At 39.2% G+C, this 17,022-nt stretch overlaps 1 protein-coding gene across 7 annotated transcripts in view; it reads left to right on the forward strand.

Moving 5' to 3' along the window:
- Window positions 1–17,022, forward strand: part of LOC134227073 (uncharacterized) — a 130,200-nt gene that overhangs the window by 68,881 nt on the left and 44,297 nt on the right. For all 7 annotated transcript variants that reach the window (XM_062708313.1, XM_062708307.1, XM_062708309.1 and 4 more), the window contains one exon: window positions 475–2,043. In XM_062708313.1, coding sequence (XP_062564297.1) covers window positions 616–2,043 — 1,428 coding nt within the window. In that variant the 5' untranslated portion in view covers window positions 475–615. The remainder of the gene's footprint in view (window positions 1–474; window positions 2,044–17,022) is intronic.

Here is a 17,022-nt window from a genome sequence, read left to right on the forward strand (position 1 = left end):
AAACTTGTTATCTCAATATAATTTATGATCTTGGGTCTCCAATATACATGCACATAAAACCCAAAAATCCATTGTTTTGGTCTACGCAATGTTCCAGACTCTCCCATATACTACTATCATCAATCTCTGCCCGCTCACAATGTCTTTTGCACTAACAAAGGTTGCTCCCAACTTTGCCTTAGCTGAATAGGCATGGGGCAATTTTTCATCAACATCACCAACCGATCTTACACATCAAGTGTCATCGCACGTTCGGAAACTAAAAAGCGTGACAAATCTTCGCCTCGTTCCTCGTATTTTTTTTCTGATCAAGTCCTAGAGTGTATCGCCGAAAAGATACTTAATTAAAAGACAGACTAAAACTATGAAGCTGAAAATAAAAATGTTACCATGATCGCTCGTTCGTTCGTCCATGCATAGTGCAGCCGATGTGTGCTTTACAAACCGTACGAATTACCTTCTGATTTTCCACAGAAATTTAGTGCAGTAGTTTGGTGGCCGGCAGTGCCATCAATGCTAGATCAACGATGAACCATCGAAAAAAAGTGAAACCGATTATTGATCGTTTGTGAGTTACATTATAAATATCACCACAGAATCATCCAATCCGTCAGCATGAAGAAACATTACAGTGTTGAAATTGCCGGCAAGTACGGTGGTGGCCGATCACCGTCCAACATACTGGACAAGATCTCCAAACGGTACTCGGCAATAGGCAGTCGATTAATGCGCAAATCCCCTGGCAGAAAAAGTTCCGTTGCCGAACCAATCACCGGGAGTTACGACATGACCGGTGGGCGGTTCGACGACTTCCGGCCGGAAATTGGTATCCCAGTGCTGATCTCCAAAACTACAAAATTCGACTTCGACTCGGACATGCCAATCGATCATCCTCAGGAAGAACCGCAGCATCAACAACATCCGCAACAACACAGTTCGCGATCGTCGCATTGTCCGGCTTCAGTGTCATACACAACTAGGTCTACCTCCGATGATAGCGAAAATGATGTCTTTGTCGACGCGAACAGCTCGCTGCCAAATTTCAGCGATATCAAATTCACTTTCCTTCCGGAGAACAACAATAATTACAGCACATACCTCGATGAAAACGATAAGGAAAACCAAGCCCACCTTCAGCGGCTCCGATCTAAATCAGCTCATAATCTACATCAACCGGAGCTTCGGCTTCGCGTTGAGAAAACCACATCGCTCAATCTCTCCGGGTTCAGCAATGGCAGCGACCTGATCACCGCATCAGCGATCACTGCCCCGAACAGCCCTGCCGTAGACAGCATTTACGACTTTCCTCGCAGCACCAAAGTTAACGATTCTACGTATGATCTAGAGCAAGCCAATCTCATCCTAAACGAAATAAATCTATCGCTCATGAGCGAAGGTAATTCATCGCACCTGTATCATAATCTGCCCAACGGAAATCACGTTACCTCAGCCAACGGTGTCCTGCACAATACGGCATTCGACTACTCGGGCAGCAACCAGAGTTTCCGATCCAACAGTACACAGGAGGAAGAGTTCGACCTCAAATCAGCGAGCTTCCAAAGTCTGGACGCTCGGCATCTGTTTCTTTCCATAGAGGAGCTGGATGAGATCACCCGGCAGATCAACGAGTCCGACATTTTCAAAGAAGGCAACAACGAGTACTGCGATCACCGGAACCAACTGCATCCCACCGAGAGGCGACTAACGCTGCTGAAGAACAGAACGGCTCCCAAGCATTTCATCGACTTCGACAAGAGGAAAGCGAAGCTAACGAAGAAGTGGAGCGGTTTCAAGCACTGGATCGGCGAAGAACAGGACAAAATCAAGGAAGTGGTGCAGAAACACGCCGCTATGCAACGGGTGGGTGGGGAAGTGGTGGGCAAGCGGCGCAGTAGCGGTAGTGAAGTGGGAAGCGAAGCGATTGAAGTTGTGGGAGACAGTGAAGTGAATGTGTCCATGGTAAACGGTGGTGAGGCGAACAGCGAAATCGTTGAGAATGAACACGGCCGCAGGAAGAAGCAGCACAGTGCGGAGATCTTGGAGGTGAGTAAAAGATTGAGGGTTTTATGGAAATAACTGTTGCATCAAGAATATGTTCATTAGGGTGATTCAAAAAATTGATTTTGCTCCACAACGCTCATCTGATTCTGTATCATGTTTTGAGTGCTCTTCGAAAACGTGAGCTGATTTGGATAAAAAATGATTTAACAAAAACCATTTCAAGTTTGCATGCAAATTAGTATGGGGAAATTTATTTTTCATTATACTGATTATGGCGCTTAAGTATAGGATAAAAGAAAACCTACATTGCTCGAAGGAATTCTCAAGAAGATTCAACGAAAACCGCATCTTGATTATTTGCCGGCATGCCCCGATAATGAGTAATCGATTTTAATACAACTTGCGAATCTTTAGTCATGATCGTTAGACTTCTTTGAGGGCATCACTGAAACGTGCAGTGCTACATAATAGCCTGAATTTGTCTGTGCTATCTTTCGCGCCAAGTGCAGCAATGTTGCCCGATGAGTAGTTACACAATTAGCTCCAGAAAACTACGATATAGATTAAATTCGTTTACTAAATAATTATTGGGACGATGTATTAAGATGCGGTTTTCGTTGAGTGAAAGCTCTTGAGTGTTCTTGAGTGTTCATTCATTTTTTAATATATTCTGGATTATTTAACGGGCGCTCATTATTAGGGCGCACATTATTTCGTAAGCAAACATTGTTTTATTGATTTTTTTCGTCTTTATTAGCGAGACTTTCAGAGGTTTTATCATTGTCCCTGAAGGAGTAACCGATTGAATTCCTTAAAAATCTAAAGGAATTGTAAAAATAAATTTCTCAAAGAATACCTAATTTTTTTCTAAACAAATACGCGAAGGAATTTCCGAAGCATTTTACAGAGTTTTTACGAAGGAATCTTTAAAGAAAATTTCGGAACAATTGCGTTGGTTCGATAAACATAATTTTATTGTTGAGGAATTATATAGGAATAGAGTAATTTACGATGGAATTTTTGGAGGAATTTCTAGATAAATTTCTAAAGAAATCCTGAATGAATTTCCGAGGAAGCTCTCCAAAGAATTCTCGGAGAAACTACTGGAGGATTTCGTGGAGGAAATCCTGAATGATTCTCGGAGGAACTGCCGGTGGAACTCCTGGAGGAATTCCCGGAGAAATTCTTGGAGGAATTCCCGGAGGAACTACTGGAGAATTCCTGGAGACACTCCCGATGGAATTCTTGGAGGAACTGCCGGAGACATTCTCGCAGGAGCTCTCCTGAAGGAATTCTAGAAGGAACTGCCGGTGGAATCCTCGGAGGAATTCTCGGAGAAGCTCCCAGAGGAAATCCCAGAGGAACTACTGGTGTAACTAGCGGAGAAACTCCCGCAAGAATTCCCGCAGGAACTCCCAGAGAAATTTCCGGAGGAGCTCCCGGAGGAATTCTCGGAGAAACTTCAGGAGGAATTCTCAGAGACACTCTCGGAGGAATTACTGGAAGAACCCCCAGTAGAATTCCTGGTGGAATTCCCGAAGGAATTTCCGATGGAACTCCCGGAGGGATTCCTGGAGGAACTCCCAGAGGAATTTCCGTAGGATCTCCCAGAGGAACTACTGGTGAAACTCATGGGCAAATTCTCGGAGAAATTCCCGTAGGAACTCCTGGACTAATTCACGGAGAAACTCCGGAAAGAACTCCCGGAGGAATTTCCAGTGGAGCTCCCAAAGGAATTTCCGTAGGAATTCCCGATGGAATTCAGGAGGAATTCTTGGTGAAACTCCCGGAGGAAGTCTCGGAGAAACTACCGAAGGAATTCCGGCAGACACTCCCACAGTAATTCCTGGAAGAATACTCGAGGAATTCCCGCTGGAACTGCCGAAGAATTTTTGTAGGAACTCCCGAAGTAATTTCCGAAAACACTCTCGGTGGAATTCCCGGAGGAGTTTCCGGAGGAACTCCTAAAGGAACTAACGAAGGAATTTCTGAAGGATTTTTTTACAGGTAAGATAAACTCCCGACGAAAGCCTGAATGAATTCCTGGTGGAATTTCTGGAATAATTCCCAGGCGAAGTTCCGGAGCGATTCCGGGAGACACTCCTTTAACAATTCTCGGAGGAACTCGCGGAGGAACTTCTGGGAAAATTCCCCGAGGAATTCTCGCAATAACTGCCGGAGAAATATCCGCACGAGTTTTCGGAAGAATTTGCGGAAGAACTGCTAGAAGAATTTCCGTAGGAGCTCTCAGAAGAATTCCCAGAGAAGCTTTCGAAAGAATTTCTGAAGGAATTCTCGGAGGAACTTAAACTTTTTTAATGAAATTCTGGAAGAACTTCCGAGTGAAGTCCAGAAGAAATTCCAAGAGAATTTCGCGGAAAATACGTGAAGAAATTCCTGAAGTAATTCCTTGCGAAATTCCTGAAGGAATTTCTGAATAAATTCCCGGAAAAATACTTGAGAGAATTGCCGGGGAAATAGTTGGACGAATTCCTGGAAAAAATCCTAAAGGAATACCTTGTGAAATTCTTGAAGGATATTTTGGAGGAATTGCAAAAAAGAATTCCAGAATTAAGTCCCGGAGAAGTTCGCTATTTAATTTATGGAGGAAATCCCAAAAAAAAAATTCTGTCAGATATCCCGGAGAAATTCGAGAAAGAGTTCTTGAAAAAATTCATGGAGAAGTTCCTAGATGAATTATTAATGGATCTCCATGTGAAAATGTGGAGCGAAATCGAAGGATTTCCTACATAAATTTCTGGAAAAACTTCCAAAGGAATATTCGGAGGAAATCCCGTTCGATTTTTCTAGCAGAATAGCTTAAGAAATTTCTAGAATAAACTCTTTAAGGCATTGCCTGATAAATTTCCAGAAGTAATTTTAAAAAGTCGTTTCTATATAAATTGTTGAAAGAATGTACATGGGGGTTTGTGAGAAAGTTTTTTAAATGATTTTCAGAGGAAGTTTTGGACCATTTGTAAAAACATATTATTTTGTAGAAGGTTGAGAAAAAGAAAGTACTACATCAACTAGATGAAATCTTCAAAGAGAAAACAAGGAAACGATAAAGTAGATAAAAGAATAAAAATGTGATTTTTGAATTTCTTGGCGAACACCAAGAAAGTCTTGAGACAAGCACTAGATAAAATTTAAAATTTGATTGGATTAAAAATTATGTACAGATTAGACTGAAAACCAGATTAATAACGTTTTGAAAACTATTTGAACATTTTCGCAAGGAAAATTTGCACACTTAAATTAGTTTGTCGACTTCAGCAAAATTTTCGCCAAGAAATTCGGCAAAAATGATGCCTCGGTAAAGTTTACTGAAATCTCGGTACAAGTTTTACCGAGATTCGTCGAAGTTATTGCCGAGATTCCGGCTGTTGGATTCTCGGCAATCGTAAAATTTTGAATTTAAAGTTTGTCGGTGTCGACGTCTGGATATTTATTTTTACTTGATTATTTGCTCGATTTTCGTCAGCGTCAACGCCCTTAATTTAAATATTTTCAAAACCGACGCAATGACGCCATGTGACGCGGTCGATTTAGAACATTAAATTTCAGTACAAGAACGCGTAACGCACTAGACGCTATTGTGGCGGTCGATAAAGGAAATTACCATTTTCAAAACAACGCGTCAACGCACTATTGTGATCCAATCTATTGTTTTGAGTAGTTCCGCTTTTGATGGAAATTAAGAAAAATGTCCGTGGGGAAAACAGAGCAATACAATTTTACTCAGTCACTGAGTAGATGAAAGTTAGCGTGCAACCTATGAAATCTAGACTAACATTTGAAAAGGGCGTAACAGCCAAAATTTATTTCTTCTGACTCCTCGTCTACATATATAGCTATATATGTAGACGAGGAATCAGAAGGAATAAATTTTGGCTGTTACGCCCTTTTCAAATTTTGGTCTAGAAATCCACCTTTTAGTAGGCAATTAATTTGTAACTTTCGACGTTCAATCGCCGTGGGAAATTTAATAGTTTTATCTTGTTTTAAATATTGGAGTCAGAAAATATTTCCATATGATTAAGGAAGGGTCAAAATCTCACTGTAGGTGGATTAATCCAGTTTTTTTTTCTAAAATTCTAAGGGATTGTTTTTACAATTTTCCGGTCGTTCGACATAAAATATCATTTGCTGAACGGCTAATAGGGCCAAAAATGCTTTTTTTTTGTCAAACCATAATTTCGGCCAAATGAACGATTGACCATTTCGACCAAATAACATTTTCGGCCAAATGAGCTTCGGGCAGCTAACTTTCGGCATTGTGGCTTTCGTGCAAACGGTTTTCGGTAGAATGACTTTCGGCCAAACGGCCCTCGCCGTCGTTTAACCGAAAGTCATTCGGCGAAAAGCCACTGGTTCGAATACCACTTGGCGGTTGAATAACACGTTGAGGCAACGTTCAACGTTCGTCGGAAACGGTTATTAGATCGAAAATGATTTGGCCGAAAATGTCATTATGCTGAAAGCGACATACGACTGAACTGGTAATTTAGCCGAAGAGATAATTTTCCTTAACTTATTATTCGGACAAAAATGTAGTTCAGCAGAACGGATCATCAGCCGAAAATGTTATTTGCTGAAAGGGTCATATGGACAAAAATTTCGACCCGCCGCCCAAATATAGTTCTTTGTGGCAAACGACCATATGACCTATTCGACTAATCAAAATGATTAGATCTGTCAAACAACACTTTCGGCTGTAGGTTCATTCCGGCTGAATGGCATTTATTTGTTTATTACCACCATTTCGAAACTAAAAAAAAACTTTGTACAGATAGTGCCTTGGGGCCTTCCTCAGCTGTGCGGTGAGATGCGCGACTACAAAGCAAGACCTAGATGAAAGTTCGATTCTAAATCTGGTCTGTGGAAGTGCTGCAAGAACACTAAGCAGCGAAGCTGCAATGTCCCAGTGTGAAGATGTAATGCAAATAAGAAGAGGACTTCGCCCTAACCTAAATCCTTAATCCTATTTTCAAATACTTTACACTGACAAGCCCAACAATGTTCAGCCAAATGGCGCTTCTGCCAAACGACCATTTCAACTAAACTATTTTTTCCGCCAAATTACCTGTTCGGCTGAACGGCCATATGTGTTTCGGTCTAATGGTTTGTGCGGCTATATTACATTTTCGGTCAAAAAACTTTCGGCCTATGGCCAAATGATTTTCGGCCAAACGGGCCATCCACGTTCAAAAATAGGATTTCAACGAGTATTTTTTGCATTTTAAAGCGCAATTTCTTGCGATTTTCCACGAAAAATTCTTTGGAATTTCCTCAGGATCTTCTTCTTTTTATTATTGGCATTACATCCCCACACTGGGACAGAGCCGCCTCGTAGCTTAGTGTCCATTAAGCACATCCACAGTTATTAACTACGAGGTTTCTAAGCCAGGTTACCATTTTTGCATTCGTATATCATGAGGCTAACACGATGATACTTTTATGCCCAGGGAAGTCGACACAATTTCCAATCCGAAAATTGCCTAGACCGGCACTGGGAATCGAACCCAGCCACCCTCAGCATGGTCTTGCTTTATAGCAGCGCATCTTACCGCTAGGCTAAGGAGGGCCCCTATAGTTCTTACTGTTAACAAATTTACCAATGAACCGATAACGCCCAAAGGACTGATGCCCCAACGTTATCAGAACTCTGGCTCCACCAGTAGTGGTCGTACTTTCGTTTCCTCCGAGCAAAAGAGAATAACTCAATGATACATAATTATTTGATTGGTAGGGTAAGGGAAGTATTTTGGACCACCAGTTCGACGGCTCATATTTTGGACCACCGAGTGCAAATTCCTCTTGGTGGTCCAAAATAAGAGCTCCCGTAAGGGTGGTCCAAAATACATCCTTTACCCTACCATACACTGTTTCACTGTTCTCCAGTTTGGTATCCTTCGATTCGTACCTGAACTGTACCTCCATCTAACAGGAATTTATAACAACAGGTCGAAAGACAAAAGATTGAAAAGACAAAACGTCGAAAGGATAAAAGGTCGAAATGGACAAAAGGTAGAAAGAAATAAAATGTCGAAAGGAACAAAACGTCGAAGAGGACAAAAGGTCGAACGGGACAAAAGGTCAATCAAGAACAAATTGATAACGAGTTGGGTGCTTTTGGTGCAAGTGATGATGACTTAAAAGTGAGGGGTTAGAAGCAGAGGGGTATTAGTGACATTTTGCTCAAAATTGGATTGATTAAATCCAGCAAAAAATGCTTTGGTTCTTGTTTAAAAAAATATGAAAATTCACAGAAAATTAGTAATTTTTGAACTTTCTTACAATATGTATGAAACAAAAAAAATGGTAAAAACTTTGCCCCATTTTTCTCAAAACTAACTTTTTGTCTCTTACTACCCTTTACCTTTGACCCTTTCAATAAATAGTAAAAAACATTAAAAAATCAAGTAGAAGTAATAGGGTTACTGCTCCTGGACTTCATATCATAGCTCCGATAGTAGTCTTATGAAAAACAAAGCAATGAAAAGGTACCTGGTTTGTTTATTATTTTTGTGATTTTTTCAGCAGTGAGCACGCTTGTTAGCAAAAAGAAGCGATAAAAATTGGTGCCGTATTTCTTCGTTTCTCGATGAGATGAATATATGTTCAGTGAGATGGAAATCGGAACAGTTCCCCTACATTCATCTCATCAATCAAAGTCGAAGAATGAACAATTTTCAATGAAAAGTAATTACTACGAAACAATATTATGAATATCTAGATAGTTCTGTTAGAGATAAAAAAGATTGTTGATCTGTCTGTACTCTAAAAAGCTTACGTTGTCTGTGCTCTGGGGTCAAATTGATCCCAAATTGAAATTGTTATAACTTTTTTATTGTTTAGCCGATTTTGGATTTTTGGACCTGTTTCGAAAGATAATTTATTCATCTTAACCAAAGATTGATAATTGGTGGGCGGGTACATCGCAGGAAGGGGTTTTAGTGAACAAAGGTACAAAAACAGTGATTTCTCATGATTATTTTACTTATACTCGAAAATCCTACCCATTGTGAACTGCACCTTTTCTAAAAAGGTTATGCAGGAAGGTGTGTGCTTTGGCATGAGGCGTTGATAAGTTTAGAACTTGGCCGCCAGGTGGTGGTATATTTGAATTCATTATTTTAGACTACTAAAGATATTCCGATATATAGAATTATCATCAGTGTAAATATTCTTATCGCACAAATTTAAAATTGGTCAAATGGCGACTTGATCAAAGATCGTCTAGTGGGAATGGACTGTCTTGTGACGGAAGTAATAATTGGGAATTTTACAAATAGGCGGCAAATTGGCTGATCTTTGGTTACGCATGTAGACCCAAAGGCCTTAATTCCAGGGTTTTCTTGGATAACCTAAAACATATTCTGTGAACACATTCTATTATTTGCAGCATCGCTAGAGCAGGTTGAATACAAAGAAAACTTTTGATGAACTCTACCACAACATTCATGTTTGCCAAAAATGCTACAAACCAAAATACATCAGATCTCACATGGAACAATACACTCAATTATAACAGCTCACTGGCGCCGCATTTTGGAAGAAGTGCTCATTATAATGAGCACCGCTTTGTAGTCCTGGACATCCTGAACAATGTTGCCGAATACAACTTGGGTGTAGGTATGAGGGATCTCAAGCTAAAGCAATATTTCAAACATGTAAGAATATTGCAAGTATACTAGCGCCGCCTATTTGTAAATTTCCTAATTATTTATTCCGTCACATGACAGTCCATTCCCACCAGACGAACTTTGTTAAAGACGTCATCTTAATAAATTTCAAATTGTGCGATAAGAATATTTACAATAAGGAAAATTCCATATATCGGAATTACTTGAGTAGTCTAAAATAATGAATTCTAATATACCGCACCCTAGCGACCAAGCTCTAAACAAATCAATGCCTCATGTCAAAGCACACGCCTTCCTGCATAACTTTTTTGAAAAGGTGCAGTTCAAAATGGGTAGGATTTTCAGATATAAGTAAAATAAGCATGAAAAATCACTGTTTTTGTACCCTTTATTTCAAAAACCCCTCCCCGCGATGTACCCGCCTACCTATAGTCAGTCTTTGGTAACGACCTGAAATATGATTATATTGTCTTTCGAAACAGGCCCAAAAATCCAAAATTGGCCGAACAATATAGAAGTTATAGCAATTTCAGATCTCGGCGAGTTTTACCAAACTACCAAAAATTAGGAGAATCGGCTGAAAACTAAAAAAATGGCAGCCACTCAAAGTGGCCTGGGGTCATATTGACCCCAGAGTAGGGCTTTCATTCTCGGAAACGATTTCCCGGGAAATCATATTTCCCGGGATTCCCGATTCCCGGGATTTATGTATCAGTTTCCCGATTTTCCCGGGAAATGAACATACTAAAATCATTGGCGTAACTACAGGGGGGCTAGGGGGGGCTATAGCCCCACCTAGAACTAAATTAGCCCCCCCTAGAATGTTTGCCACTTTGCATGAATATTGTACTTATCTAGCTCTATGATCATATATAGACGTAACTGCCAGGAATGAGTTCTCTTCATTCACATCTCTCTACGAAACATTGAATCTATTTTAACAAATTTTCGAGCTTCGAACAATTCTCGCTTAACTTTTCAAAAGGACCTAAGTAACAGTTTTTTCATGAATTAATTTGAATGGCGCAATCAACAGAACAACATGAAAGTTATTGATTGCAGTATTCAAATTAATTCACGAAAAAAATGTTACTTAGGTCATTTTGAAAAGTTAAGCGAGAATTGTTATATCTTACGATAGGAATGTTAAACACGAAAAATAGTACGCTCCCTTGATTCTCCGTCACTAGGAAATTGGAGTAGGAACAGTGGTTCCATGTTGATGCTATTCTGATTGAATAAATAATAGAAACAACAGACTAAGAAAACAAACACGATTTCTAAAATTTTGATTGGATAAAGCAAGTTCTAGTGGCATACTGACACTCTGGATAGTCTTAATATAGACACAGCATAAAATGTTGGACAATTTGTTTAAGGAACACGGGATGCTTAGCTTATCGGCATATTTCTAAAAAATCCTGATTTAAAATTGGTTTTCTCAACAAGTATTCAATCTTTAAATATTTTAAAGTTTTTACAGAGTTTTGCGAGTATATTTAATTAAACCTAGCGTGTTCATAGTTCTTAAAGATGCATGGCCTTTCTGAAAGAAAAAGAATTATCAAAAGAACCCTTCCGAAAAAGTGAGAGCCAAATACTACGTATCATATGTCTGTATCGATCCAGATATTTCGAAAGCATTTCTGTCTGTAGGTTTGAATGGTAATTTGGGGGATTTTTCTGCTATTTCCAGAAAGGCAAAATCTTGAGTTTTCAAGACGAGGTAACAAAAATTTAAATGAGAAAGAAATTGGAATTCTTTCCGATGAATTAAACTCCACAGGCGTCTTACTATCCCAACAAACAATTTAAGTTGAATAAGCTAGTTTTTTAGCTGAACAAGCTAAATTGTGGCGAAATAAGCCCTTTATCAACCTCCAATGCTTGTTGGATGAGCTCATATGTCTTTCTAATCGCATAAAGTTTTTCTGGAATCTGACGACAGAAAATTCGTCACTCACACTCAACCTCCTGTGAAATGATGGTTCTGAGACGAACCGACAATGCGCCTTTCCAATCACAGGCAAAATCAGAATTTTGAAAGAAAATTTCTTTTGTCTACTCTGACATCAACGTCAGATGATTTGCCATCCATGGAGAAAAAACTTCTGCAGCGTCGCCAAGCGATTATGATTTGCACTTTGAAGTATGTTCGTCTCGGCTCAACCTCCTCTAGTGTATCTGAGAAAAACCGATTTGTTTTCAATAATGTTCCTTTCCAATGAATTATTGGCAGTGGCTGATTTTCTCCCCACCGCTGCCACATCCAGGCGCTATAGTATATATATAGATATATAGTATAGTCATCTGCATGTCATTTGGCTAATTTGTTCATAACTTTCTTCAGAAGCCAAATTTAGTCCATAAGTTGAGATGTACTCATAACGCTTGAGTAGGGCTATATTTTTGTCCAATGGTACATTGCTCTAAACATTACATGTGAGGCTGGATAGTGAAAACTCTTCAAAATGTCACGTGTCATTTGACATAATGTCATTTGAATGACATTTTGCCTCCCACGCCTCAGATTACATATTTACAGCAATGTCTTGTTAGACAAAGTTGTAGGCATATTTAAGCGCTATAAGTTCGTCATACCTCAGGAATGATGGCTACCTTCAGAAAAAAGTTTTGGGAAAATCATACAACCGAGTGCAAATGACATTTTACAACACTGAGTGTATATGCGCAAAATAGCCAGCATGGGTTAACCGCCAGAAATTTGTATGGCGAAAGACATCTAACGCGGGTTTTCTCAAAATTCAAAATAAAAGTTCAGCAAGTTCGTCGATCGATTGATACCAAAATTTTGAAAATCAGTACTTTTCGTGAAGATCTCAAATTTGAATATGCAGAATTATCTCCCTATCTTCGCAAAGGACGTAATACTACGTCAAAAATTAGCCCCCCCTAGAATTTTTCGTTAGTTACGCCAATGACTAAAATATTTTGTAATAATTGTCTTATTTTTTTTTAATATGGTGATAACGGATTTTGGGGTATCAAATACATTTTTTTACAAGCATCATATTACTATTTATTTCACTTTTGAAGTTTAAGAATTTAAGTTATAACTGAAAATACTACAGGATCATACGGTCGCATTCCAACACGTGTTGAAGAGAGGCAAGACAAAGAACCAGTTTGTATGTATCGTTCGTTTATTCAGTAGGTTCAAACGTCGGTAAGCGTTGTGAAGTCGAATTAAAAACTGAATGTCTGTGGTGAAACAGCAGAGCTACCAATATTCGCAGATATTCAGGCAATAGCAGTGACTGCTTTCGCAGGTTTATCCTATTATTGTCAAAGGTTTTTAAGACCTTTTTGATTCATTTCCCGAAAAGACTCATATTTCAAAGACTAGTTAATTTTTAGGTGCTGCTCGGCATTTCAAGCATAGTTTGACTGAAAAAATGTTATAGTCAGGATCATTAAAGTACGATCATCAAGCACTCGCCTGAAAGCTCTTTTTTTATTTCGAAAATGTGTTCAAGTGGACGTACACGAATAAAAATGGTTTATCCTTCAAAGTTGACCTGAAGATTCTATGCTCAAAAAAAAGTAGTCTAGTATAAGAATAGTTCAAGTTAGGAATATTTTGGCGATAATAGACGAGAATCACTCGAAGCCGTCGTTGTCCAAAAACTGGAAAAAAAATACGGATACAACCTGAAAAAGTTTAAAAAAAAAAATGTGGAAAAGTAGCACATAGCAGAGCTCATCAGGACACTGAAGATCTTACTCTCGAGCCAGAGCAGATGCTAATATTTATGACATGTCGAACGTTTTGTAGAAGGAGTTAACGCTTTTCGAGCTGAACAGAAAATTTCTCAGGCTTTCAACAACTCTTTCATCATTTGAGGACAAAATAGCAAGCATCCCTGATGTCGAATGTATATTTTCAAAATCATATTTTACGACAAAATTTAAACTACGATTTTGAATTAGTTTCGAGAGTTTTTTTTTATTTCCCGGGATCCCGGGAAATCCCGGAAAATTATTATTTTATTTCCCGTTTCCCGGGAAGTTGATTCCCGGGAAAAATGGAAACCCTACCCCAGAGCACAGACAAAAGGTTAAAAAAGTGAATAAAACTTGTAGTATGCGAGATTGATTCTCTCCGTTACAGTTTCTTGTTTATTTAGACCTTATGTCCATTTTGACCTTTTGTCCATTTTGACCTTTTGTTCATTTCGACCTTTTAACTTTTGACCGTTTGTCCTTTCAACCTTTTGTCTTTCGACGTTTTGTCCCTAAGCCAATCTTACATACCCCCAAATAGTGGTCAGGGTCGATATTTGGGCAACGGAAGGTCCTCGCATCTAATTACATTGACTATCCTCAGTTGCGTGGAGACCCTTCTTGCCAATGACTCAACCAAAGAAGACTTCTCGATTTTTTGTATTTGTGTCACTGAATATGAGTTTCACATCGTATTTTGGGCATTCTCCATAGATCTTATTTAGACGCTCAAAGTATTCTCCATCGGGTTTGTCGTTGGTTGGTGCGTATGCATTGATCAAGCTGTAGTTGAAAAACTTGTCCTTAATTATATCATCCGTCATGAAAATGCGATCATCTATGTACATCGTAAACTGACAAACATCTAGATTCTAGATCCGCTTTGTGGCTGCGCTATATCTAAACGCTTATGAGTTTTACGGTAGCAACATTTTCCTCCTAGCTATGACAGATGCAGCAAAAACTTATCAATCTCGTTTTTATTAGTTTTTCCTTGGTGGCACTCAGAAATTCATTTAGGTTTAGATGTGCTTAGAAGCTCATATGTAAAAGCCGTAGGCACAAGTAAGCGTTCGCTGGTAATGAAATTAGTGTCGTCTGTCGCTGACGGACAAGTGCATCAATCTGCTACTAAGCTGCTACTGATGTGAAAAATGATCGGCTGCGATCATAACGTTGTTCACGCGGATACGGTGATCCCGCAGCAAGCAGTGCAGATAACTATGTGTGGGACTTTGATGGAGAAAAATGTTAAGCACCCCCTTGGGAGCCACACGAGTTTCGATTCGATAGGCGGGCACTTGAGTGAAAGTGAAATGAACTGTCATAACACATTATGGTTGTTAAACTATCTTCAAACCGGAGCGCATTAAAGATAGCACATCATTGAAGGCTTCCTGGTTTGTCTATGCTGCAACTAGATGCACATGTGATTTGAGTTGCATTCTTTTGTCATGCCATTTCCACACGAAAGTATATATGGTGACAAAGTATCTGTGGTGCTGACAAGTAATATTGTTAAACATTGTCAATAATAACATAATGCTATCGTTTCACCACACTCGTATACTAAGTGCTATAGCACTAAAGCACAAGACCTATAGGTCTTGCCAATCGACTCAGTTCAGCGAAGTGGACTGGTTAGGGGTCGTCAAACCCGTGGACATAGTATCAGCTGCCCACTCTTCAAATCCGCGTTGTAAATCTAATCTCAAGTTCTAATTTCTACATCCAACATCAAAATCTAAATTTATTCCGCAATCACAAAATCTAAATTTTTAATCTTATGTTGAACTTTCTTATTTTTAATCTTATGTTGTTTCATCGTTTCATTCAATCGCAAATTCTGCTTGGCAAATCTATCCTCGGATAGTTTAATCTCGCAAACACCATCAGGTCCAATCTTCAATTCTTAAATCATTTTCAAATTTCATTCTTCAAATCCAATCGCCAGAATCAATCTTTAAATATATCTTTTATTTCTAATGCTATGTTCAGAATAACTAGCCGAATCCAATAACTGATATTTTTCTGTCAATCTGATCTCCAATTCAAATCTTTAGCCCCAACACCTATAGTTTAATTTACAAATATATTTCTCCAATTATGAGATCTACATTGATTTATTCAATCCTGTATCCACATCCATTTACCAGATCCAATTTCCCAATTCTTCGAAAAACTTAACTCGGTAAATCACATCTGAAATGTTAAGAATTTGCATTTAAATTTGCTTAAAAATTGAACAAAATTGTCCACGCACTCGTACACAAAACTTGATGATATATTCTAATAAAAATGCTCACACTCGATCATACACCATGTGACTTGCGACCGCACCAACCACGCTATATACCAATTAAGTATCCACCTAATTGACTCGAACCTCCAGTTCGGTTATCGAACGATTCCATCTGCAAACAGTCTTCCGCAATGCAATCCGCCCCAACTTTTCCGAGACCCACTTTTTCGTATTGGCCACACCACCTCCTCGCCGCCCGTCTTTCCATCTTTGATACCCCGTTCGTTGACTTTCACAATGTTCCAGCCAAGATGACATTTAAAATTCATAAACACATTTTTAATAAGACGAATCGTCGGTAGTGGTCTCCGCCGTCATCAGCGTCATGACCAGTGACGGTGATCCGCCCGGTCTTCGCGAAAAAAAATAAAATAAACCGAAATCACGCGGTTGAGGATCGCGAAAAGATAAATATAAACAAGCTCTCTATAGAGACCCCATCGACCGAAGTGGGAAAGGAAGGGATCATCTGCACGAAGCCGGAGGAAGTCGCATATTTTACCTTGAACGACATTGAGCTTAGCGGTTTTGCGTGTAGCTCGCGTAAACGGCCGGTGGCGCGGCTGTGGGGACTGAACGACGGACAGACGACCGCAACCTTTCTCGAGGTTTGTTTAAGTGTTTTTTTTTTGCATCTAAAAAAATAGCACGTTTCGTAGCTGGAGACCGGTTTAGTAGGATTAATTTGCATAAATGCAACGATCTTGCGCAGAACAAGAGTTGTGGGGATGGTTGATATTGTTGTATGGGAATTGTTTTTACAAAGAGTAGCTAGTTTTTGCTAATTTTAAGTTTGCTAATCGCATGCTAATGCCTTATTCATTGACGTTTTATTTTTATTTATTTTTTTACTACTTAGTTCAGTTCTAGTGATCATGATTTATTACAAAATCTCAATGACAAAAATAAATAATAACAGTATAATAGTATGGTAGCTATACATAGAATTTTATGTGAAATGCCTACATCCTTTAGTATATAGTTGTTTCAATAGTAGGCAACGCTTTTCCTACCACGTGGAGGTAAAATTTTCAAAAAATTGTCAAAGTAGCTTCCTTTTTGTAAGTTTTTGATATAGGGCTACGTCTGTGTTTTTAACCCTCGAGGACTCGCACCGTTGTAAAAAGTACAACACTAGCGAAAAAGCACGCTTGTCGTACACAACGGAGGCGAGACTGCATGAGTGATTCAGGACTAAGCGAGTCCCGGAAGGTTGATACCGAGGCTCACTTGGTCGGGGTTCTGCGAAACCACACCAGGCGTCTTTCTGACTGACTTGTAACATTTTGCTCGTAAAATGGAAACGGAAATCGATGCATATTAATT

Source organism: Armigeres subalbatus, chromosome 3 (assembly GCF_024139115.2).
Source record: "Armigeres subalbatus isolate Guangzhou_Male chromosome 3, GZ_Asu_2, whole genome shotgun sequence".
NCBI lineage: Eukaryota > Metazoa > Arthropoda > Insecta > Diptera > Culicidae > Armigeres > Armigeres subalbatus.